The 26,335-nt window shown below is 35.3% G+C and overlaps 1 protein-coding gene across 1 annotated transcript; it reads right to left on the bottom strand.

Moving 5' to 3' along the window:
• Positions 1-10,664: 10,664 nt before the first annotated feature.
• On the bottom strand, positions 10,665-26,047 carry LOC127177471 (P2Y purinoceptor 14). Its single transcript, XM_051129761.1, has 2 exons — positions 25,704-26,047; positions 10,665-11,247 (listed from the first exon to the last, which is right to left on the bottom strand). Exons 1-2 carry the CDS (start codon positions 26,045-26,047, stop codon positions 10,665-10,667), a joined length of 927 nt encoding a protein of 308 aa, XP_050985718.1.
• Positions 26,048-26,335: the final 288 nt, after the last annotated feature.

The raw sequence follows: 26,335 nt of genomic DNA, 5'->3' as shown, positions 1-26,335 counted from the left end.
TTTTTGAGGATCTGTGATGTAGTTCATAAATAAACAAATCCCTTCTATATTTTTTTTTTATTTGTCCTTTTACTGTCTTCAGAACAATGAACTGTATAATAAAATAATCCAAGCCTACAAATACAAAGTAGCTACTTATATCTTGTTTGTTTGTTTTTATTCCAATTTTCAAATTGCTTGTATAATAATTGTTTTTCTTAGGCAGAACTGACATTTTAGTTTAATATTTGCATATAAAAGTTTTTTCAAAAAGAACATAATGTCAAAGTAAAAGAAAACAACATTTTGGAAAATAAATGTTGGGTAAAAATATTAAGGTTATGATAACAACAAATTGTCAAGTTGTAATTGAAATAAAATTGGAGAATTAAAGTGATTTATTTAGAATTATAATGTGCTTGGATCACACAAGGGTTAAACCAATGGTTCAGCTGAAGGACAACTGTCCATCAAGGTTGTCACCAAGGGAACCATTCCACACCCATCCCCCGTGTATTTTACAGTAGGTAAGGGGCGGTGAGGAGCCTAGGTCACTCAGATTTTAGCACCTCAGGAGAAGAATGAGCACCAGAAAAAGGAGTGACATTTGGACGCATTTTGGAGAAACTTCAGCCACTGAAGCAAAATGCATGATCTGCAAGAAAAAAATTTTCAACAAAAGGAGGAAGCACTTCTAATTTGAGGAGGCACCTTAAAACATCTCATCCAACTGTGCTGTTAGCACAAGTAAGAACAGAGACTGAAGATGGTAGCCCTGCAGCAGCTGGAGCTGTTTCTACCACCAGCACTTTTGCTGGACCTTCGACAGCATCTACAGCATCCAGTACACCAGCAGCATCCACCACCATCCAAGGAGCAGTTAGGCCACGAAGACCACAACAACAAACTACAATGAGCAGTTTTGTTACAAGGCCAATGGATCCTTTAAGACAGAACAAGCTTGATGAAGCTCTGGTGAGAATGATCGCTTGTGACTTTCAGCCATTTTCTATCGTGGAGGATAAGGGCTTTAAGGAATACTCGCATCTTCTCGACCCATCATACAGTCTACCTAGAAGAAAAACATTATCAAAAACTGTAATGCCTAGGCTGTATGACAAGTTAAGAAGTGACATTATGGAAAAAATCAGGAATGTCTCTGCTGTGTGTCTCACAACAGACTGCTGGACGTCTATTACAACAACCAGCTACATGAGTGTGACATGTCATTTCATTGAGGACTTTCAGATGACCTCGTATCTTCTGGACTGCTTTCATTTCAGTGACAGACACACTGCTGCTCACCTGGCAAGGGAGCTGACAAGGGTCACAGATGAATGGGGGTTGGGTGACAAAATTGTAGCCTGTGTCTCAGACAATGCCAGCAACATTGTTTCAGCCGTGAGAGATCATCTTCACTGGGACCACATATCTTGTTTTGCACATATGTTGAACCTAATTGTCAAAGCTGCACTAAAGGAGGTACAACATATAGTGCAGAAGGTCAAGGCAATTGTGGAATACTTTCACAGAAGTACAGTTGCTTCAGAGAAACTCGGGGCCACACAAAAACAGATGGGTCAAGAGCCATTGCGGTTAAAACAGGATGTGGCTACAAGGTGGAATTCAACATATTACATGTTGAAAAGATTTACTGAAGTAAAAGATCCAATAATCTCCACACTGGCACTAATTAATCCATCTCTGCCAACCTTGTTACCAGAAGAATGGGAAATTTCCAGAGAAATTTTGGAAATTATTAAACCATTTGAGGAGGTCACCACTGAAGTGAGTGCAGAAAAGTAAGTAATTCAACATTTTTTAAAAATATTATTATTCATTTTAAAACCACCATTTTAACCCCTGTCTCTTAATGATCCATGCTTCTCTGTAACCTCAATTTTAACAGAGAATTATGTGCAGCACTGATTTTGTTATAATTAATTTATAAACCATTTTTAATCTTTATAGGTTTGTGACTGTCTCCAAAGTCATTTTGATGACAAGAGGTCTTCAGAGGATTGTTGCCTGATTTCAAAGAAATCCTTCAAAGTTTGACCCTGTCAAAAAGCTTGTGGATTCTCTGATGTCAGAAATGACTAAAAGGTTTGGCAGAGTAGAACACAATGAGAAGCTTGCTGATGCTACTTGCCTGGACCCAAGGTTCAAGAAGCAAGCTTTTGTCAGTCACCAGGCAGCAGAAGACACAGTGAAAAGGGTTACAGCAGCTGCAGCAGCTATTAACCCAGTTCAACATGAGGAGGATACTTCAGAATCTGCTGCAAGTGCCAGTGCAGGGGCCATGTTTTGGGAGGATTTCGATGAGAGGGTAGCAAGCTTGAGGGCTTCGGCAGCCTCTTCCAAAACATCAGATTCTATGATGGAAATGCGGGCCTACCTTGCAGAGCCACTCTTACCCCGCACATCAGACCCCCTGGCCTGGTGGAAGAGATGTTCTCCTGTATACAAAACCCTTTCAGAGGTCATGAAGGCAAGACTTTGCATTGTGGCCACATCTGTGCCATCTGAAAGAATTTTTTCAAAAACTGGGCAGATTATCTCTGAGAGAAGAAACAGACTTAGCCCATCCAAGGTCCGGGAGCTTGTTTTTTTTGAATGCAAACATGTCTTAAAGCAAGTTCTGAAAATATAGCCACAGTGTGTTATTTATTTTAAGTTATTTATTTATTTATTTATTTCCTAAACTTGCTAATTGTGCAATATTTTGTTTGTTATATTGTGATTTTAATGTTAATATGTTAATGTTATTTAGGATCTTTTGATTTTCATTTATTTTTATTTAAATAGTTTTAATTGATTTAGTAATAATTATACTTTTTGTTGTATAGCTCTTTTGGCACAAAATTGTTAATTATTTTAAAGCTTATTTATTTTTCTTTATTTAAAAAGTCTAGCTTGTTGTGCAATTTAAATGTCCTCTGTGGCTTTAGTATATTTTAATTTACTTTTTTATTTTACATTGTATGAAAAACAAAAAAAAAAACAATAAACAACAATTCAAGAGTGTGTATACAGTGTTTATAATGTCTGAAACATCACGTTACAAACAATACACTGACAATCTGATTTATTAAATAACTGCATAATTAAATTATCAAGTATAAAAGTTATTTAGTTAAAAGTTATTACGTACCATTGGTAAGTGACTTTACAATTAAATGACAACTTGTAAATACTGCAGGTAATTTATTATGCACTAAAAATAAAGTGACTCAAAAATGCTTCATGAATCTTAGGCTATGTAACACTGCAGTTCTATAGTCCATGAAATAGGTCCGTTGTGTTGACCCTTCAGATTATACTATTATTTTACAGTTCAAAATATTGCATTTTATACATACTATACATCAAGGTGTTGTATAATGAATATTAGAATACACTTTAAAACACACCAAAATACAACAAACACAAATACCCTATCTCTGAAAGTGATTTTATGAACAATTTAACAAAAGAACGAAAGGACTCGAAAGACTCGAGAAATGAACTAATCTTTCCTCTTTCCGGCTCAGGCTGCATTGGTTAACGTTAGAGAGCGGTCACATGACAAAAGAACGAAAGAACTCGGAGGACTCGAGAAATAAACTAATCTTTTCTCTTTCCGGCTCAGACTGTGTTGAAACCTGGTTGAAACTCGAAAGAGTGAGGAACCAGAAGACTCGAAACATCTGAACTGACCTGTAGGATTCTGCGCATGCGCAACTGAACAAATCTCTCCCCGAAACGATTCATTCTTCCCAAGTCACATTAAAGATTTGTTCAAAATGAACAAATCGTTCAAGAACGACCCATCATTAATATGAACTATTACAGATGTTTATCTTATACACTAAACCTTGAAATCTACAGCATCACTTTAACACACACACAGTAGTGATGGGTCGTTCTTGAACGATTCGTTCATTTTGAACGAATCTTTAATGTGACTCGGGACGAACGAGTCGCCTCGGGGAGTGATTCGTTCAGTCGCGCATGCGCAACATCCTATTAGGTTCTGTACTGGAATTAGTTCACCTGTTTTAGAGTCGTTCGTTCACCTTATGGGGCTGTCACGTGATGAACGAACGACTCAAACCCGAAGACTCAAAAGATGAACTAATCAATTCTCCTTCCGGCTCAGACTGCATAGGTTAACATTACGGGGATGTCACGTGATGAACGAACGACTCAAACCCGAAGACTCAAAAGATGAACTAATCAATTCTCTTTCCGGCTCAGACTGCATAGGTTAACATTACAGGGCTGTCACGTGATGAACGAACGACTCAAACCCGAGGACTCGAGAGATGAACTAATCAATTCTCTTTCCGGCTCAGGCTGCATAGGTTAACATTACAGGGCTGTCACGTGATGAACGAACGACTCAAACCCGAGGACTCGAGAGATGAACTAATCAATTCTCTTTCCGGCTCAGGCTGCATAGGTTAACATTACAGGGCTGTCACGTGATGAACGAACGACTCAAACCCGAGGACTCGAGAGATGAACTAATCAATTCTCTTTCCGGCTCAGACTGCGTTGGTTAGCTAATTGGGCTGTCACGTGATGAACGAACAACTCAAACCCGAAAACTTGTCAGATAAGAGGTGAGGTGAGCGAATCATAGACTAAAGACCCAGGTAAACAATGAATGAATCTTTTCTGTTTCTTATAGCATTATAGTTTTGTTTTGTTTGTAGTGTGATCAACGTTTGTGTAAGCAGTAGATGTGTTAGGGAGGTAAAACGTAACATTTTAATTATATTTTGCTAAAATGAACGTAATGAACGAAATGACTCGAAAAAAGATTCGTTCATTTTGCTGAACGAGACTCAAAGGACCGAGTCGGTAAAATGATCCGAACTTCCCATCACTAACACACAGACATCAAGAATCAGCATTTGAATCTCAACAATGGTGACATTCAACAGCTGCATGCTGGGTAGCAGCAGAGTACAAATCTCACCCATGACTCCCAGCATGCAGCTGTTGAATGTCACCATTGTTGAGATTCAAATGCTGATTCTTGATGTCTGTGTGTGTCAAAGTGATGCCATAGATTTCAAGGTTTAGTGTATAAGATAAACATCCATAATAGTTAATATGCCTATTGTAAACATTATGAAAATAGATTAACCACTGCATGAGATCAGTGCATCAGACCACTGGATGTTAATGATTTCACAACCAATAAAAATTAACCAAAAACACCTAATCAGACTTCTTTTTGACTTTTCTTTTTTTTGCTGTAATAGATGTGCTTCATACACATAATTACAACAGCCAAAAAATGTGCCAAAAAATATCAAAATATACCCCATATTATTTACTTATTTACCTATGTGTTTATTTTTCTTTGAATAGATCGGCTGGTGAATTTTGTCAATTCTATATATTTTGACCCCATCCAAAGCTGTTGTTCTGTGTTTATTGTTTTAGATTGTTTTGTTAGTTTTTTTTTTCTTTTGTTCTTCTTGTCATGCTGTGAAATGCAGTTTTGCTACAAAACTTTGTAAAAATTTAATGTGAAAAATAATTTAATGTACGAATTAAGATATTTTGTTATTTTCATATGTCTTGCAAGAAGATGTTTGTTAATAAAAAATAAGTAAAAAAAAAGAAGAAATGGGCTTCATGTACTTCTCAGAAATAAATGATATTTAAGCACACTTGACTTATACTTAGAAAAAGTCTTAATATATTTGAGATATACTTTTGCTAGAATCTGTGTTTTCATTGTTATATGGTAGGGGGTGCTATTACAGATCTTCTGATTTCAAAAAAACACAAGTGAAGAAGAAACCTAAACAACATGCTTCCACGTGTAATCTAACACAATCAACAGACATAATACAGCATCAAAACTTTGACGCCAAATATATGCCGTTAATAACCGAGCTACCATGTCCGCGAGAGGAAAACAGATCTACATGCGAGGAAACGGGAACCCGCAAGCTCATTTCAAACCTACGCGCATGTGACATGTTCTCAGCATGCACGGCATGTCATCTACGCGCAATACAAGCCTTCACGCTCGATCTTCTCTTATTCTCACGCAAACACTTCTATTTTTGTCATTCGTGGGGTGGGACTTGCTAATCTCAAACGTCATTGGTTACCTCCTCTTTTCTGAAAGTCAGCTGTGATTGGATGCCTGTGAAAAGACGATCCATAATTCACATGACATGAGACATGGTTTCATCAACAGACCAGATGCATGTAAGTTGTCATTTTTTTTTTTTTTTTCTATAAATATAACATATCTGTTTTAATGAAAATCTCAAATGTCTATAGAGCACTTGCGTGGAAACGGTGGTGCATTGAACACCCTGTTCTGATGACACAAGAGTTGCAACTATGGCAGCTAAGAAGGCCATTCTCTGTGTTCTTTTTGTAGAATTTTCAGAGCCTGATGAAATCGGTATAAATACTGCAAAATACGCCCGATGTTACAGTCACTGCCCTTATCTTCCAGAAAAAAAAAAGACACCCTAATCGAGTGAAGGGGTTTGTGGAAACTGTGGTTTCTAATTATTGTGATCCAACATTTGCCTCACATTTCAGAATGAAAAGACAAACATTTTAGATGAAGGACAATCTACTCCTTCTACTACTTTTATGTTGCATTAATCAGTGTCCCTTTAATACTGCGTGGTTCATATACATGTTGCTGCTGATTGGGCTGACATTTTTGATAAACCCACCAAACAAGAGAAAATGTATCTCAAACCCTGTTGCACACCATTTTCAGGAAACATGTCGTTCAACCTGGAAACCATAGCAAAACGTTGAGTACTGGTTTGAGCTTGAGTTTGCCCCAGACCTTGCTGAATCTCTGGAAAAGAGGAGGCAACCAATGGCGTATGAGATTACAATTAAAACAGCAAGTCCCGCCCCAAGACTGACAAAAATAAAAGTGTTTGTGCGAGCAGATGAGAGAAGATTGAGTGCAGCATGTGGGAATGATCACACACAAAGGTTTGAAATGAGCTCGCGGGTTTCTGTTTTCTCACGGACGTGATTTACTGTGTGCGCCAGCATCAGTGGTGAGATTGGTTATTAATGGCATAGATTTGCCGTTATACAAATCTGTGGAACATATGGAACATATACATTATGGAATAAAATGTCGACCAATGAAGAGGTAATAATGACCGTAAAGCTTAAGGGTGTTGATCGATTCCATCTACGTTTTCAATATCCAATTCATAGTCTTTTTTCCAGCTTTTTGTTTAAAATGCTGTTTATTTTTTTTTTTTTTTATTCTTGTAATAAATATTTAATTAGTATTTAATTAGTAAACTATCAGTATACCTATAAGTTCACTTTTAGTGTAGTTGCGTTACAAGCTAAAAACAGTTGTGTACTCAAAGTTTACTACTGTTAAACTATACTTGAAAGCATACAATTATATACTAGAAAGTGGGCCAATTTAGTCCCAAGGAGTATTGAAATAGTACACTTATGAGTATACTACTAGTAGACTGATATTTGTATACCTACTTAAAAATATACTTGAACTAAGTTCAAATATACTTCAACTTTAATTAGTATATACTTAATAAAATAAACTTATAGTATACTACTTTTTGGTAAGGGATACTCCAACTGCGATCACTCGCGGAGACAATATAGAATTAATTTCCATAGAGTTGAATTTATTTAGATGTGTATTAATGAAATAATGGTTATATAATAAATGTTAATATATATTTTAGGGTGTTTTAAACAAGTGAATCTTGTTGAAAGTCACTTGTGGTGGCCCGTGCAACCCGGTGAATGAACAGCAAAATGAAAGCGTGCTTCACAAGACTAATGATGAGCATATAGACAACAGAAATCAAATTAAATTAAGCACCTTAATTTCTAACATGCGCTCATTCATGGCTGTATTATTTCATTCATGCAAAGTTATGTCTTTTATTGGGACAAGACTTGAAAGATTACTTTTGTCTGCATTACTCCAACTTCATGAGACTAATAATAAGCATATACAGACATGAAGAATCAGCATATGGATCTCAACAATGGTGGCAATCAACAAATTATTCAGATAAACATCTCTGAACATCATGAGACATGCTACTAAAAAGTCATCACAAAAATAGCTAAATTTAAATCAAATTGTAAGAATAAAAGAAAATACAAAGACAATTCAGGTGCATAATTTATTCATATTGCAATGCATTCTGGGAGCCATGCCAACATCCAACAAGTAAATATCTGTTCTAAATAATAACTTCAGACAAACTAGTAATAAGTGAAGCTGTTTGTGGAGTTGTTTAATCATCCTCTGCTGAGATCTTGAGAGACTGAATGTTCTTTATTTATTTATTTTATTTGTATTATTTTTTTTTTTATTTCAGTTGATTTTATCTAAGTCTGTGACTGTAAGTCAGTTGTAATTGTGTTTCTGTTCATCTTTTTTCCTTTTTTTCTCTTTCTCTTTCGTTCAGTTAACACAACTCCTTTCTTAAAAACTAACACAAAATGTGTTGTCCTTAACTAGACACACAGATGTGTTAAGATATAATACAGGTTGTGTTGTTTTTATGCGCATTAATGGCTGTTATGTTAAATAAAGTTTACTAACTATAGCTAAACAAGGGCTTTACCCATGCATGCCACTGTTGTTGTCTCGTCTCCCCTCAGACGCGCTGCAATGGCAATCTTACCTGCAATTCTCAAAACACCCACAAGATTATATATATATAAAATGATAACTGATTAGGGTAAAATGCTTAAATATCGGGAAAAATATTGGTAAATCAATATATCGGTTGATCCCTGATACAAACATGGCAAAAGCCACATCACTCAACAAACAGACATGACTTCAGTGTTTTGGACATCAACTTTGGCTAAATTTCAGTGTCAATTTTTTATTTAGAAACAAAATAGCTGTGTGATATATATGTATATATATATATATATATAACATACTGTGGATTCATATTCAGTGATGTAATGTAACAAAGTAATAATACTTTGTTACAGTACTTATAAGTTTTTTGGGGGGAGAATCTGTACTTTACTTGAGTTTTTTATATTTCTGCCAACATTCACTGTTACTCCACTACATTTCCTAATTAAAATGTATAGTTTTTCTCTGATACATTTCCCTGAAGCATATTCAAAACTTACTACAAAATTAAATCAGAAGAACACAGACTGCTTGTTATGGATCTGGTCGGTGAGCCGCGGACCGCTCACCACCAGATGTCGCTCTCACTCTGTTTGCACACACGGACTGTTGCACTACACCCCGGACTACATTATCCATCGGCCACTGCTCTTTTCACCTGCACCAATCAGAGACAGTATAAAAGCCCCGGTCTTCCTGTCACACATTGCCCAGTATTGAATTGTGTTTTCAGTCATACAAAGCGTTTCTCCCTGTGATCCTGTGTCTAGTTTTCGTGGTTTGCTTTGCTGTATCGTTTAGTCTGTCTCGCTGCCTGCCTTTGAAACCCCTCATCTGTCTTATCGGATTACTCTTTGCCTAGCCCTTCACAGATAACGTTCGTCGCTGGATTGACCCACGCCTGTCACAGTTAACCCTTTCTCTCGCCTTCCACATACCTGACTGCCATTGTTTGACCCTGCCTGCCTTGGCCATGTCTATGTCTTGTCCTTTAAATAAAAGTATGCAGATGGATCCGCTCGTCTCTCGTCTCCCTCTCCACATTACACTGCTATAAAATAGTTCCTGACAACAACAGTAAATGGAAAGAGAAAGCCTTATCCTTTGACAGATGAAAAATAGAAAAATGAGAATAGAAATTCTTCTTATCCGCTGTGTGATTTATTTTTTAACACCATATATGATATTTTCCCACATACATGTATCTGCTTATCTTTCAGCTTGAAAAAACCTCTATTTCCCATCTTTCAGTTTTAAAAGAGATGGATTTGTGGCACAACACGAGTTTGCAAATGTCATTACAGTGTAAACTGATGGACATATGGACATATATATCTGTGATGGGGAAAGGTGTTATCTCAAAATTAAAGATGCAACAAAACACCAGAAGGGGTCACTCATACTAAATTAAATAAATAACAAGCTGTTAATTCTGCCAAAATACATAATACATGGAATAGTTTTGATGCTGTTTTCTTGATTGTTTATGTTGTTAAGGGTGGTTGCTAAGGTTGTTGCTCAGTGATACACAAAACTGTTGGATGGTTAGAGGTTAGAGCCGTGCTTCATCATGAATAAATCCAAAGACTGTAAAAGACATGTCACTTGTATTTTTGAATGGAGAAAAAATGCAACACTCAATATGGCCCAACACTCAACTTTATTATAAAAATATGTTCAGGGGCCGTAAGTATAAGGCCGCTCAGAGTAAAATTTTAGTCTTAAGTGTGTCAAAATTCTAAGAATGACACCATTTTACTCTTATTCCTGAACTTAAGAATAAAAGTGATTCATAAAGGTTCCTAAGTGTTAAGACTAGGTCTCAGCTATTATGACTTTAGCTATTATGAGTAGAGTCTTCATGATACACTTTATTTTTAGGACAAGATTCATACTCATCAGAAAAACACAATTTATTTCTTAAAGTGTAAAACTATTATAATTAGAACCAACTACCAAATGTAAATAGCTCATTTGTTGACATTCTTACAAATGTTCTAAAGAAATATGTAATTACAAATTTGTGAATATATGGTATATTTCATGTTTGATTTTCACTGGATGTTTGCAAATCTTTCTTCCTGAGCTGGTCTCTAAAGGCCTTGCAGAAGATGAAGTATATTACAGGATCGAAACACACATTTAGCACTGAAAGCAGGATAGTCAGTTCCTTCAGGATGTTAAATGTACAGTCACTGCTGAACACATAAGGCAATCTCACCAAATGATAGGGCACAAAGCACACACAGAAAACTACCACTAGAACTAGCATGTTGCATTTAGACTTGTTTAACTTATGGCTGCTGGATATGGTCTGTGTTGACAGCTGAGCTTCTCTAATCTTTTGCAGAGTCTTCCAATAAAGAAAAACTAGAGACATTAGCACAAATACAAAGACTGCAAAGGACACACAGTGGATGATTTTGTAAACCACTCTGAGGTTGTGACTATACAGGGACTCACAGCTAAATTTTGGATTAGGATCCCAGGAAGTCTGAAGAAAGAGGATCAAATAGATGGAAGACATTGTTAACAAGGAAATCCAAGTTCCAATGGAAATGTGTCGGGCAGTACGAACTGTCTGCAAAGCATGAGTCTCCAACGGCCGGACAATCTTCAGATACCTGAGATGATAGAAGGTATTCAAAATGCTGTTAAAATCAATTTATGTTGCACTGTGACATTAAAGGGATAGTTCACACAAAAATTAAAATTACCCCATTATTTATTCACTCTCCAGGCATCCTAGGTGTATACTATGGGATGATTTTTGACTCAAAATGATTAATAGATGCACACACAATTATACTACATAAAATTTATGCATGTATCTTACTAACCACAAATTTGGGAATTCGGGTTTAAATGATTGTGCAGCGATTTGTACAAATACAGACATGTTTGCAAATAAAAATGTTCTGTTCTGCATTAATATATCATAATTTTTTTTATGCAAAAAAGATTCTGTGCATTTGTGGATCAGGTGACATGCGTGCATTTATTGACGTCTGGCTTGAGTCAATCTTGTTCAGTTCATTTGGATTTTGAGACTACACTGTCACAGTTTACAGCATTTCACGATGCCCGCACACACACAACTACCAACGAACAAGGCCCAGTACAATTCATTAACGTGTACATGATTTGAAAAATTCACAAAATTGAGTCACTACACTGAAACAAATGCTCTTCAACCGGTGCCTGCAGAGTTAAGACTTACAATAATGTGCAGCATTGTGTTCAAATAGAGATACAGTTGTGAATACAAAAGTTTGTAGTATCATAATTAGTGCATGTAGCGTTTAAAATGTACATTTGTGGATCTCTTGATTCTAGTCAATTCTATTTGATTAATTTGAATTTTGAGACTTTTATTCCACCGTTTCAGTCTTGCCCAATCCACACACAGCTCGCAATCCACACGCGGCTGAGCCTAAGAAAATCAGCGACCACTGGATGGCACTAGCCCCAGTCACATGTGCGCATTCCATTGTTTTTATTAATGGAATTTATTAATTTTACATTGGCTATGTTGGAAATGGCATACTTGCTTACTGCCTACTGCCCAGTGCACAGTGCACACTGCCTACTATATTTTGAAGAATACACTGTAAAATCTAATTAGTTGGGCTTACTTAAAAAAAAGCATGCAAACCGATTGCCTTAAAAAAACTAAGTAAAGTGAAATAAGAATAGTATGTTGTACTAACAAATGCTTAGTTAGTATAGTTTACTTACACGGGAGCTCTAGTAACTAAAAAAGAACTGTAGGGGGTACTTGATCATTTACTTTAGGCTTACACTTGACTTAGTATAGCTACTCACTGACTCCCAGAGTGCATTGCGGCATGAATAAATTATGCAATTGCTTTGTTTTACTGTTGTTGTTTTTATTTGCTAATTTTATTTACTGACTTGTGTCAGTAGTAGCACAACAAAAAAGAGAAAATAAAATAATATAATGGTTATTGTCACAATTAATAAAAATAAATAAAATTGAATTGTTACCATCGTTGTGATTCACATGCTGAATGTTGAAGTTTGTGACTTGAGCACGTTATCACAAATATTAAAGGACTGTCTCAACCCAATAAAGTTTCTCAAGGTGTTTATGGAGAACAATAAAATTGTAAAAGATCATTAATAAATATAAAAAATACATTAGCTAAAGAATTGGAAAGATTTAGCTAATTGAAATATCAGAACTCGAAGGTTACCTTCTAAAAGCAACCTCCTTATTACTTTTCTCTCCTTGAAATCAAAAACTATGACTTCATGTTGCATTGCTGCATCAATAGGAAGAAAATTATAATAAGAAAAGCAAAGTTCCAAGTGCCCAACCAAACAGAACATTAATCACTATAATGGTAAGTAAAAAAAAAAATAAAATAAGACACACCAACAACATTTTACGAAAATCAACATCAATTTATGAAGTCAGCTTATGTGATGTTCTCTCAAATATATAGTTGTATTGAAACAACATTCAAGATGACTTTGGGAAATGAGTGAATGTAACTAGTGAAAAATAACTGCAGATTAACAATTGCCACCTCAAAATTATTTTCTTCTTCTGTTGTTATTTTGCAAATTAGCAACATATTAGTGCACTGCTGCCTCTCACTGGTTTATTAATGTCATTGGTTTCTTTGTGGCTACTTGAATATTTTAAGTAAGCGTCACTCAAAGTAGTAAGTAAACTGTTTTACTCGCTTGAAAGTAGCTGTAACTTAATAAAACCTAGTAAGTATAGCAACTAAGTAAAGATAACTAATTATATCTAAGTAAGGTAAACTATTGGATTTTACAGTGTAGTGTGTGAAACAGTATACAATAAGCAAAAAATAAAAAATAAAATAAAATAAAACTTCAGAGTAGTATGCTTGTCACATGACAAACTCTTAACATTAATTCAGCACAGCTGTCAAGGTTGTTACCTTACAAACAAATGCTCTAACAGTTCTTTTTACAAAGGCTTGTTAAGGCCTCATACTAGTAAACAATGCTATATTGCCCAACTGAACTCATTTCATAGTTGATGAACTTAACATATTGGACAGAACTGCAAAAAATGATACATTCTGTTTACACTAAAATAGCAGCATTTCTTTAGCATGTAAATAGTAGTTAGGTGGAAGATATATTATTCTTCAGTACTGTAGTACATTAAAAAAAAGTATGACAAAAGGCAGATTCGAACGCAGGTCAGTCGCATCAAAAGCACACGTCATGTCTTTTATTCTCTGCGCCACTGATATTACAGAAAAACGTGTCTTTTGCAGTGCTGTTTATCGCAGCAAGGCATTGGTGGGCGGAGTTATTGTAAATAGCATCTGCCAACAAATTGGTCTATTTGTCATTAGATAAATACACCCCATTTCTTTTTTAGAGCTGCTTTAAATGGAATCTGAATTCTGTTTGCATAATTGAAATACTAGTTTTATTTATATATGCTATTTATATATTATATTTCTGCAATATTATTATTATTTAATATCTTTGAAACAATCACTGGTAACACTTTACTTGAAGGGGTGTGCATAAGACTGGCATGACACCTTCATAATCGTGACATGACACATGTCAGGAATATGAAGAAGGTTTTATGCATGTTTATGACAACTGTCATTAAGTGTCATTCGCTCATTTATGTCATTTTTAATGCAAAGATGACATTGTTTGTGATGCCTTTGTTATGACAACTTGACATAAACCAATACATCATAACCTGTCAGTATCTTTATCATGACAACTTGACATTACCAAGACATCAAAACCTTTCATAAATCCGTCATAAACACGGCATAGAAGATTAATTATCAAACTTAATAAAATACTTAGCTTTATGGGTTAACATCACATTAAACTGTCATTTGATTGGTTTTGACAGTCATGAATTTTTTTCTGACCACTTTTTTTCAGGGGTACAAATTGAATTTAAAATCCTTAAAATGTCATTAAGGCTAATACTGTGTCAAATAATTTTATAACAGAGTCATAAATATTTTAAGTTTTCTCCAACAGAATGTCAGATAATAGACCATTTCAAATATTGTAAAAAAAGATTAACTGGTGTTATAGAAGTAAATTTAATCATCCAATAATAATAATAATAATAATGAATAACATTTATAAAATTGTATTTTATTGCATTTGGAGAGCGATTCACCCAAAAATTAAAGTGAAAACAGTACAATGGTGGGTTGAGTCATGCAGAGTTTGGTCCATATCACTGCAAAAACAGTTAAGTACAGCATCCCACACATTTATATTTTCTTGACATGCCTTTCTACATCATGGAAAAGTCTACCCAAGACACCACTATAATGGCGTACAGTGGTGCCACTCTATCATTGTGAGAAAAACAGTTTCCTCTATGACACCATATGTGACCTTGGACCACAAAACAATCAAAGGGTAAATTTCTTTTTTTATTCCAATCATACAGAAAATTTGCTTAGTGTAGTCACAGTGTACACATGGCATACTGCAGTATAGTAGGATTTGTATGGTAGTATGCCATTCAGAACACAGCTTCTATACTGATTGCAGTGTACTTGAGTTATTTTTAGCAGATTCTGGTAAGTTTAGCAAATATAGTACACTCAAAAAAATATTTCAGCCCTTAACTTAATTCAATTACGTACAAAATTTCCATGCATTTAGATTACGTAGTTTTAATTTAAACAAATCAATTAAACTTAATGTGATTCAAATGCATCAGTCTTACGTAAATGAAACAGGTAAAGTTTATGTAACATTTCCCAGTGTTAAACAAACCCTGCTCAGTGTTCATGTGTTTCCACACTACAGAGTGTTCAAGTAGCATTGACACAGTGTTGGAGTTAAGGAGATCATTATGTCACGATTGACCAATAATGATGAACACCTGCTGTTTACAAGCAGAATCACCGAAGGAAAGAGAAACACAAGAATCAGCCACAGCCGAAGATAAAATGAACTTAAATAAATGAGGACATTAAATCTCTGATTAAACAACTCCACAAACAACATTACAGATTGACTTGATTTCTGTCATATATCTATAAATATTATTTCAGAACATCTAAACAGAGGTTTAGATGTTTTATTTTTTTTTAAAGTTTCAATTGACCTCACCATCATGGCGAACAGGGTTTACTTTAGTTGGACTCTTGACTTCTGTTTTTTTTAATGTTAGTTTTTTTGGCTGTTGTAATTATGTGTATGAAGCACATTTATTACAACAAAATAAAAAAGCCAAAAAGAAGTCTGGTTAGGTGTTTTTGGTTAATTTTTTATTGTTTGTTAAATCATTATCATCCAGTGGCATGATGCACTGATCTCATGCAGTGGTTAGTCTATTATTTTCATAATGTTTACGACAGGTGTATGAACGATTATGGATGTTTGTCTTATACACTAAATCTTGAAATCTACAGCATCAGTTTGACACACACAGACATCAAGAATCAGCATTTGAATCTCAACAATGGTGACATTCAACAGCTGCATGCTGGGTACCAGCAGAGTACAAATCTCACCCATGACTCCCAGCATGCAGCTGTTGAATGTCACCATTGTTGAGATTCATATGCTGATTCTTGATGTCTGTGTGTGTCTAAGTAACACTGGAGATCTTAAAGTAGTAATAGTAACAGTTCATACAACTACTATAAATATAATGAAACTAAGAGGTAAACCACTGAACAATATCAGCAAATCAGACCACTTGAGAATGATTACAACATCAATAATAATTAACCAAGAACACTTAATAAGGACCCCTTTTTTTTTGCGCTATACAAATGTGCTCTACGAACACAATTACAGCAACCAAAGAACAAAAAAAAACTATACTAAGAAAGTCAAGGGTCAAGAGCCCAACTAAAGTAAACCCTGTTCGCCATGATGGTGAGGTCAAATGAAACATTTTTTAAAATAAAACATCTAAACCTCTGTTTAGACGTTCTCAAATAATATTTATAGATATATGACAGAAATCAAGTCAATCTGTAATGTTGTTTGTGGAGTTAATCAGAGATTTAATGTCTTCAGTTATTTAAGTTCATTTTCTCTTTGGCTGTGTCTGATTCTTGTGTTTCTCTTTCCTTCTGTGATTCTGCTTGTAAACAACAGGTGTTCATCATTATTGGTCAATCGTGACATAATGATTTCCTTAACTCCAACACTGTGTCAATGCTACTTGAACACTCTGTAGTGTGGAAACACATGAACACTGAGCAGGGTTTGTTTAACACTGGGAAATATTACATCAACTTTACCTGTTTCATTTACGTAAGACTGATGCATTTGAATCACATTAAGTTTAATTGATTTGTTTAAATTAAAACTACGTAATCTAAATGCATGGAAATTTTGTACGTAATTGAATTAAGTTAAGGGCTGAAATATTTTTTTGAGTGTAAGTCATCCGGGTATTCCATGCATACATAAAATTTGCATACTATGCACAGTATACATACTGGGTACTGCAGAAAGAGTAAGAGTAGTATAATAGTAGGGCATTTCGAACACAGCCATTGTGTTTTCTTTGTTTCTTTTTGGTTTGACTATTCTCCTTTGCCTGTAGAAATATAATAAAAATGTTTTACTGAACTTGTTCTAACTTAACATCCCTGCTGAAAAAAATCAATAGACACCATCATAAAATTTGTAATGGTTTTACTGGTTATAATGGGACTTTTAATGGAAACTGTAATGGACCCCGTTGGTCTCTACTGGTAATTGGTCACCTTCTATTGGTGGCTTGTTAAAACCTATAAATCCTAATGGAATATGTCCCAAAACACACTATGGTTTTAATGGTCAAAGTCGATGGTTTGTATTGTTTGTAGTGGTATTTGCAGTGGATACCATTAGAATATTTTGTGATGGTTCTGTTGTTTTTTTCAGCAGGGTTGTCTTAAAACAGATTAGCTTATATTAATTTTGCCAAACAAGAACTTTGTGACGATATACCTTTTTTTTCTGTAATTCAACAGCACATTGTCAGTTATTTTTTCCTTGTATTATTATTATTATTATTATTATTATTATTATTATTATTGTTAAAGGGCTGTTATAGTCGCTGATTTAAGCCATTATAATTGCACGTTTATATTAAATTAAATATACTATATTAAACCAATGATCCTTTTATAGGCTATAGTCTATTCCGCACTCAAGCGGACACATAAAACTTGCCAGCTAAAGGAATGACAATAGGGCTTTTCACACTTGAAATTGTTAACCCTGGGTTATCCTAACCCCGGATAAATGAAATCCTGGGTTATGTGTAATCACGTTTCACACTGCTCATACTTTACCTGGGGTTAGCTGTTAATCTTGGGTATTCATTAACAGACATTTCACACTGTACATTCCTAATCCCCCGGTTAACATTCTTATTTGCATATTTGCAGTGTCACTGTCACTGATTGGACAAAGAGTGTTGTATGTGTTGATGATAACCTTGTCAAAAGCATCAAATATTGGCAATATTAAGTGGATTTAGTATTTCCAATTAATGTAGGCATGTTTTAGGCTTATTATTATTATTAGGTTACTTTTATTATTCAGCAAAATTACAATTAACTTGCCCCACAAGTTATTTCAGAGCGCATCACCGCATGACACGCTGTGAGGATAATAAAATACATAAATGTGTTTATGTTCATGCAAATCATTCGTGATCCAGCTTCACTTACAGCAGAAGTGAGTAAAAGGGTTTTTTATGGCTCTTTGCAATCACCTTTCCTAATAACGTGCTAGTTAGCAAGTTGCGTGGCTAAATGCAGCTAAACACGGCTAAAGTAAACAATCTTTCAGAGCATGGCTCATCACTCCACAGAGAAAAGAGAGGCAATATCCAACAGAATGGACTGATTTCTGCAGAGCTGATTTTGACAAGGTAAAAAGGTGGGGTTTTTTTTTACACTATCATTGAGATATTTTAAACAAAGTATGTTATAGACTTTTCATTAAGACCCTAAAGAATCATATCAACTTGTGGAAAATGGGCATTCAATAACCCCTTTAAGATGTTCACCAGCATAACTATTGCGCAAAGTTTGCACATTGCTTGTGTGAATTCCATTGGCCCTGTCTACATAGTTTAAAACAGAAATACTTTCAATAATATGACATAAACACCTCTGACTTGCGGTTTGCGGTTTGCCCTCTGTGCCACTGTCAGCAGGTAACCTGTTTACACAGCTTTTACTTTTCTCTCACCGGCTGCTGTTTACACTACGTGCATTTCCTGTTACTAACTTGACATGAGCGCTGCTCAATTTCTGATTGGCTGTCTGTTGCCAAGTGTCCAGCAGCAACAAGCAAAAATGGCTCCATTTCACACTGAGCAAACTTAGCACCGCAATGTGGGGTTAACAACGCAAATGCAGTGCTAACCCTGCTCCGGAGCTGTTTCATCGCTGTTTGATTGCATTGCAAACGTTGCAGCTTGTTCATTATCAGAATAAAATACAGTCAAGTCAACTAGGGATGTAACAGTATGAAAATTTCTGATCATAATCAGTATTATTGTTAAAATGTACTGGAAACATTCAAAAAGCACTGACACATGAATCACTTCACCAAGTTTTCTATTTAAAATCAACAAACAACAAATAAAAAGACTTTTTGTTTCCATAATCACTAAAACAACAACAGTAGCCTACCGCTGATGTCCGGATTTTAAATGACAGCATGACTGACAACAGTTTAAGTACTAGCATGTTCAAATAGTGAAATAGCGTAAATTTTCAAATAAAGCTGTGCAAAAGTTTCATAAAAAGATAGACCTCACATTTCAGCCTTTAAATAAAGAAAAGGGTTAAGTCAAAATGATAATTGATTTATTAAATTATTATATGTATATTATGTATTCCATAAATAATCTAGATAACTGGTCTAAATTGTTTAAATGTGTAGAATCCACTTAAGCTTGTTTTTCATCAACCGGTCAAAATTTAGGCTACAGCAGGGCATGCAAATTCGGTCCATTTTTTTGGCCAGACAAAAACTGCACACAAACTGAATGTAAATGTAAGTTTCTGTAAATCACACTAGATGGCACTAGATGGCGCTTATGGAAAAGCTGAATTACAGCTGTTTCCCGTGAACTCCGTGGATAAAGCAGATAAGGACACTTCTTTAGGCGTTACATAGAGCGAAGGTAAAAAGAAGACAGTCAGACAGAAGACTTTTTTTGAAGACAGTCAGAACCTTTAGAGGTACATTCATATAATTCATTAATTCATATATTCATTATAATTCCCGATTTATATTTCTGCCGGTGGATGCCCAACCCCCAATTGTGAAGTGAAACGTACGGACTGCAGATACATTACACTGTTAAAAATTGCTGTAAAAAAATGGCCAAATTTTGACAGTAACATGCTGTTTTCCATTAAAACAGTGCATTCTGGGTATTATTTGACATTTTCGAAAAAGTGGCCTGCTGCTACGTATCGTGAATTAACAGCGTTCAAAATCGACACTCAGAGACTGTTTAAAATCAAACTCTACACCCTCATTCACTATTCCCTACATGAGTTTACTAATATAGTCCACCTTACAGAGAGAATGAAAACTAATGAGTGACTTCAGACACTGACGAACAGCTGCTGTTAATGAGCAGAATCACTGAAAGAGAAACAAGACAAACACAAGAACTATATAACTGACCTCAGCCACAGCCTTAGATGAAATCAACTGAACATTTAAACAACTCAACACACAGCTTTACCAACTTCACGCATTTCTAACCAGACTGATTTTATTTCTGTCAGATGTCTAAAGAAGATCTTATTGAGAAGGAAGAGATGTTTAGATGATGATGTTTTATTGTTTTGTTTGACGATACCATTGCGGAGATCAGTGTTTGCTTTAATTGGGCTCCTGACTCTTGACGTTAAAACATAGATATATTTGCTGTAACTGGGTTTTTATGATGTATTAGTTATAGCAATGCTGGTCAGTTGATGTCAGCTATGTCTAGTTGGGCATGAATGTCATTGACTGAACTGGTTCTGAGTCTTGTGAGACTCGTTAAGAGTCTGTTTCTGAGTGTGTGTTTAATTATTGCTGCTTTTTTTTTTTCAGTAAGTGTGTTACAGCATGAGATCTTTTGATAATGTGGCAACCAGAAAAGAAGGATTTAATAGTTAAAATTTAAAACTACTGTAGCATTTATACTCAAATAGAGACAAGAAGAATCAGCATATGAATCTCAACAATGGTGACAATCGAAAGCTTCATGCTGGGTATCAGCACACTACAAAACCTCACCTATGACTTGTTCTCACCATTGTTGAGATTCATACGATTATTCTTGATGTGTGTATCTAAATTATGCTGAAGGTTTTTTTTTTTTTTTTAAATTTCACATCAATATTCAATACAAGAAAAGACACTGGATAAAACCTGTGTTATTACCAAACCATAAACAATTCTAGATTTCTTTGTAGTCATTCATATTTACTTGTTGTTATTATTTTTCTTGTTTTGTCATAACAAACATGTTGTAAACATACACAATCACAACAACTAAACTAAAATTAATCTTAAAATGCCAAGGTTCAACAGCCCAACTAAAGTAAACACTGATCTCCACCGTGGTAGTAAAAGAAGAAAAAAAAACAACCTAAACCTCTGCAACTCTCTTCTGTAGACGTCTGACAGAAATAAAGTCAGTGTGGTAATAATTGAAGCTGGTAATGCTGTTTTAGGAGTTTAATCAGATCTTGAGAGATTTAATGTCTTCTTTTATTTCAGTTGATGTCATCTAAGGCTGTGGCTGAACTCAGTTGTTCTTGTGTTATTCTTTCATTCAGCAATTTTGTTTGTTAACAGCTGGTGTTCATCACTAATGCTCAATCAGAACGTGATCAATCATATAATTATCTCATTAACTTCAGCACTAATTCGGTATTACTCAAACCCTCTGCAGTGTTGACACATTATAAGTGTTCATTTAAAACTGAGGATTTTGCTGTGGGTTTTAAAGGGTTAAAGATGTACGATGGGAAAAAAACAGCATGAAATGTAATTTAACAGTAATAAACTGTAATTAATTTACGGCAACACACTGTAGAAAAACAGTAACATGCTGGCAACCAGAGCTGCCAGTAGATTACTGTTAATTCAAGAAAAAACAGTAATATACTGTAAAACATAACAGTCAGATTTACCAAGCAAATCAAGTTATTTTCACTAAAATATTAGTGAATGTTCATAGAAAAACAATTATGCAAAGTCATTAACTGGTAGGGAGAGTAAATATTTGATTGTGCCTAACTGATGTGTTTTTGTACAAGAGAGATCTGTCAGTTTAATTTAGTTTTGTGGGTCACCATTGTGCTGGAGAGTAGAGCTTGTGCTTCAGCCAATGATGAGCCACAAGTACTGATGTTTTGCTGACAGTAGATTGTGGAATTGCTGATATAGTGACAATCTCTTTACTAAGCACTTTATTACACAAATTTGTGCTATTGTTAGTTAATGACAATCTATAAAGTTTTGAGTAAAAGTCGGTTGCTTCTTTATTACACTTTAAGTGTTTGCTGGGTTATATTAAGAAATATTTCTTCTTAGTGGACTCAAATTAAATAAGTTCACTGTACTAACACCATATAAACAATAGTTTTTTTAAAACTCAAATGGTTTGAAGCAATCGGTTTCCAAAATAAAATGAGTTACCACATGGTATAATAACGGTAACATACTGTAAAAATGAAGAGCTGTAAATTAACGGTAGAGAGCTATAAAATAACAGTATAATGCTGGCAACCACAGCTGCCAGTAAATTACTGTTATTTTACAGTGCAATTTTTTACAGTGAGTTACCACATAATACACATGTTCTTTCTATGAAGGTTGCGCTACACCGAATAAAAAAATATTTAATAAATACCCGTTTACAATAAGCACTTATTCGCACATATAGAACAATGTTTGAGGGCGCACAAGTAATATCTGAGGGAGCGCAGAGAGCCATGATCACAATATATATATATAGGAGAGGAAGCCGGCTGCAAGCCCAGAGGATGCTGCCACCCTCTCATGCAATAATGCACTCTTGACATTTACAATTAAAATAAAGCCAAATACGGCTTTAAATTAACTATGGAAACGAGAATAAAGTCGTAAAAGCTGCAATGCATTTCTTATTGATTAAAATGAACGGAGACTGTCTCGTGTTTATCCGTGAGTGCTCGATTATTTCCGTGGGGATTGGCGCCTATGCCCTTAGCACTCTTTTTAAACATCCACTGTCTTTTCACACAAAACGAAACTACTCTGCGTGCCGTGCGCAAATGAGACTGCTACTTAAAACTGTGCATTATACTGTACAGTATTTATTTATCATCAGTTGTTCAAATTGCGGTAATCGAATATGGTTTTAATGCTAATTAAAATATGAAACGGTAATACTAACCGTGGGGAATTTTATCATGATTTATCATGGTTGAGACAAGGCTGAAAAGGTGGAAAGAAAGTCTCAAAATTCCAATGAATCAAACAGAATCGACTAGAATTGAGAGATGTGAATGAATGCACGCATGTCGCCTGAACCCCAAATGTACATTTTAATCGCTACATGCACAAATTATGATATTTTAATATTAGCTATAACATTTGTATTCACAACTGTGTCTCTATTTGAACACAATGCTGCACATTATTGTAATTCTTAACTCTGCAGGCACCGGTTGAAGAGCATTTGTTTCAGTATCGTGATGCAAATTTGTGAATTTTTCAAATCATGTACACGTTAATGAATTGCACTGGGCCTTGTTCGTTGGTAGTTGTGCGTGTGAGGGCATCGTGAAATGCTGTAAACTGCGAAAATGTAGTCTCAAAATCCAAATGAACTCGAGCAAGATTGACTCGAGCAAGATGTCAATAAATGCACGCATGTCACCTGATCCACAAATGCACAGAATCCTTTTTGCATAAGCAATTTATGATATATTAATGCAGAACAGAACGTTTTTATGTGCAAACATGTCTGTATTTGTACAAATCGCTGCACAATCATTTAATCCCGAATTCCACATGCTCAAATTGAAAGGCATTTGTTTGTGGTTAGTTAGATACATGCATAAAATTTATGAAGTACATTGATAAGTTGATATGATTGATAGGGTCTTAATGAAAAGTTTGTAATATACTTTGGTTAAAAATTCTCAATGGTAGTGTAAAACAACACCCTTTTTATCTTGTCAAAATAAGCTCTGCAAAAATCAACTGATTTTGACGGATTGTTCCTTTAAATGCTAATGAGCTCTGCTCGCCCCGCCCCTCTCTTCTCTCTGTGGAGTGAGGAGCTGTGCTCTGAGAGATTGTTTACTTTAGCGCATTTAGCCATGAAACCTGCTAATTAGCACAATATTAGGAAAGGTGATTGCAGAAATTCATAAAAAAACCCTTATACCCACTTCTGCTGTAGGTGAAGCTGGATCACGAATGATTTGCGCAAGCATAGATGCATTTATGTAGATCGGGATGCGCATTCCCTTCATAAACAAACGTAATCCACTGCATCTTCATCGGCTCAGATGTCGGGAGTAAATGATGACCACTATGTTCATTATTACATCCAGCAGCACAACAGTCAGAGATATTCTTGTCTAATTTACATCCCTGCTCCGGCATCGAAACAATGGCGATCGGTCTGAGGTAAGACGCTCATGTCAATCAACTATTGTGGGAGCAGCCTCTGTCGGTGTGATGGCACAAAGACAGGCATCTGAGAATGGCTCGATTTAAAAAAGGAAATATTATTTTTACAGATTAATTAAAAACCACTGCATGCCATTTTTATCATTATGGGGGTAGATGTGTACATACACTGTCAACACATATTAATGTTCAAACAACATGTAAAAGTGAACTTTGCATCCGATGACCCCTTTAATAATTCTGAGTCTAAGATCATCCCATAGTACAGTATATGACTTCCTTCTTTCATACGAATCCAGTCGGAGTTATATTGGAAATTATCCTGGCACTTCCAAGCTTTAGAATGGCAGAGATGGGTGTTTCTCTTCATCAGTCCAAAACAAGTCCAATAAAGCGCATCCATCCATAATAAAAAGTGCCTCACATAGCTCCGACTGGTATATAGTGTGAACAGATGAGTAAATACTCCTGTGGTGAATCAATGCATTGTTGTAAGAAAAATACCCATATTTGAAATGTAAGAATCACTGAAATCTGCTTTGCACTGACTATTTGAACACGGAAGCAGCTCTATGCGGATGACATGAGACGTCAGCGTTGTGCATGTGCCACTCTGTAGTGACAAATGTGGACGCAATGAAAATGATAGTGAATTATAAGCACAAAATGAGGATTTGTAAAAAAGAATGTCGGAGGATTTCGATATAAACCAAGACGAGACTGGTTTCCCTTTGCTAAAGTAAGGAAACTTTGTGTCCTTTGCTCCTGTAAACAAATGTTTGTTTGTGTCAGACTCACCTGCACATGTGCAACACCAATGTCTTATGTCATCTGCCAGGAGCTGCTTTCTTACATTTTAAATAAGGATATTTTTCTTACAAAAATGCATTCATTCACTACAGGAGGCCTTTATTCAGCCCCCAGTGCTATGTGAGGCACTTTTTTTTTTTTTTTTTTTTTTTTATGGATGGATCCTCTTTATTGGACTTGTTTTGGACTGATGAAGAGAAACACCCGTCTATGCCATTCTAAAGTTTGGAAGTGCCAGGATAATTTTTAATATAATTCTGATTGGATTTGTCTGAAAGAAGGAAGTCACATATACCTAGGATGCCTGAAGGGTGAGTAAATAATGGGCTAATTTTCATTTTTGGGTGAACAATCCCTTTAGTGTACACATACAAATATAACAACTCACTTTTTACCAGGCCTAAACAAAAAAAAAGCCCCTGACATTTCTACAAGTAAAGTTCTGTAATTTCTCTTTCTTATGATATCTGATCACCTAGACAAATATTAGCACACGTAGCAAGCTCTGCATATAATGATAATGATATCATATTAAATGAACCACATAAAAAAATAATATTGTTTTGTACTGTAAATGTAGGTGTTAGCTTGAGCTGTATACCTGTTTGCAGCAATAATGTCCATGAAGAGGATGCTTGCATACATGTTTATATAGAATGCTGTTGCTCCAAAGCTGCAGTAAACATTGCGTATTGTTATGGAATAGGTAGCATTGTGTGCAATGCGCAAAGGTAAACAAAGACAAAGGAAGAAGTCAGCTGCAGCCAGATTCTTCATGTAGACCATGATGCTGGACTGGACACGCTGATTGGAACAGAAATAAACCTGCATTGTGATGCTGTTAAGCACCAGACTGATGAGAAACACTAGTGAGTATGCAAATATGAAAGCAGGGTGGGCTGAGACCTCTGTAACTCCACAGGAAGCTTGAGTTATGTTGGTCATGTTTGGTTTAATTTTATCCCTTGGGGAAGTGGTGAAGACGGTTGCAGACACTGTAGACTCCATCTAGATAACCAAGAGCAACAGATAATATTTATTCAGATTTTCACAGAATTGTTATTATTTGGAAAATGAACTGGGAAATATATAGTGTATCTGCAAACTATTTTTCTCTAAAATGTTGGCATTTGGAAGGCACTTGGAAACTTATTTAATTATTAAATTAATAATTTTTGCAGAAAGGACATTAAATATATTTAAAACCATTAGTTGGTATACTTTTTTTTTTAT

The sequence above is a fragment of the Labeo rohita genome, chromosome 15, assembly GCF_022985175.1.
Source record: "Labeo rohita strain BAU-BD-2019 chromosome 15, IGBB_LRoh.1.0, whole genome shotgun sequence".
NCBI lineage: Eukaryota > Metazoa > Chordata > Actinopteri > Cypriniformes > Cyprinidae > Labeo > Labeo rohita.
Note: the sequence above shows the minus strand (reverse complement) of the source record. Positions and strands in the feature narration are given on the sequence as shown.

What these genes read in the sequence shown, in the direction of transcription:
- LOC127177471 (XM_051129761.1), bottom strand. Translation starts at nt 26,047, where the DNA reads ATGACCAACATAACTCAAGCTTCCTGTGGAGTTACAGAGGTCTCAGCC. An exon ending in GACATTATTGCTGCAAACAG is followed by an intron (nt 11,248 to 25,703) that starts GTATACAGCTCA and finishes CTATCATCTCAG; the next exon opens with GTATCTGAAGATTGTCCGGC.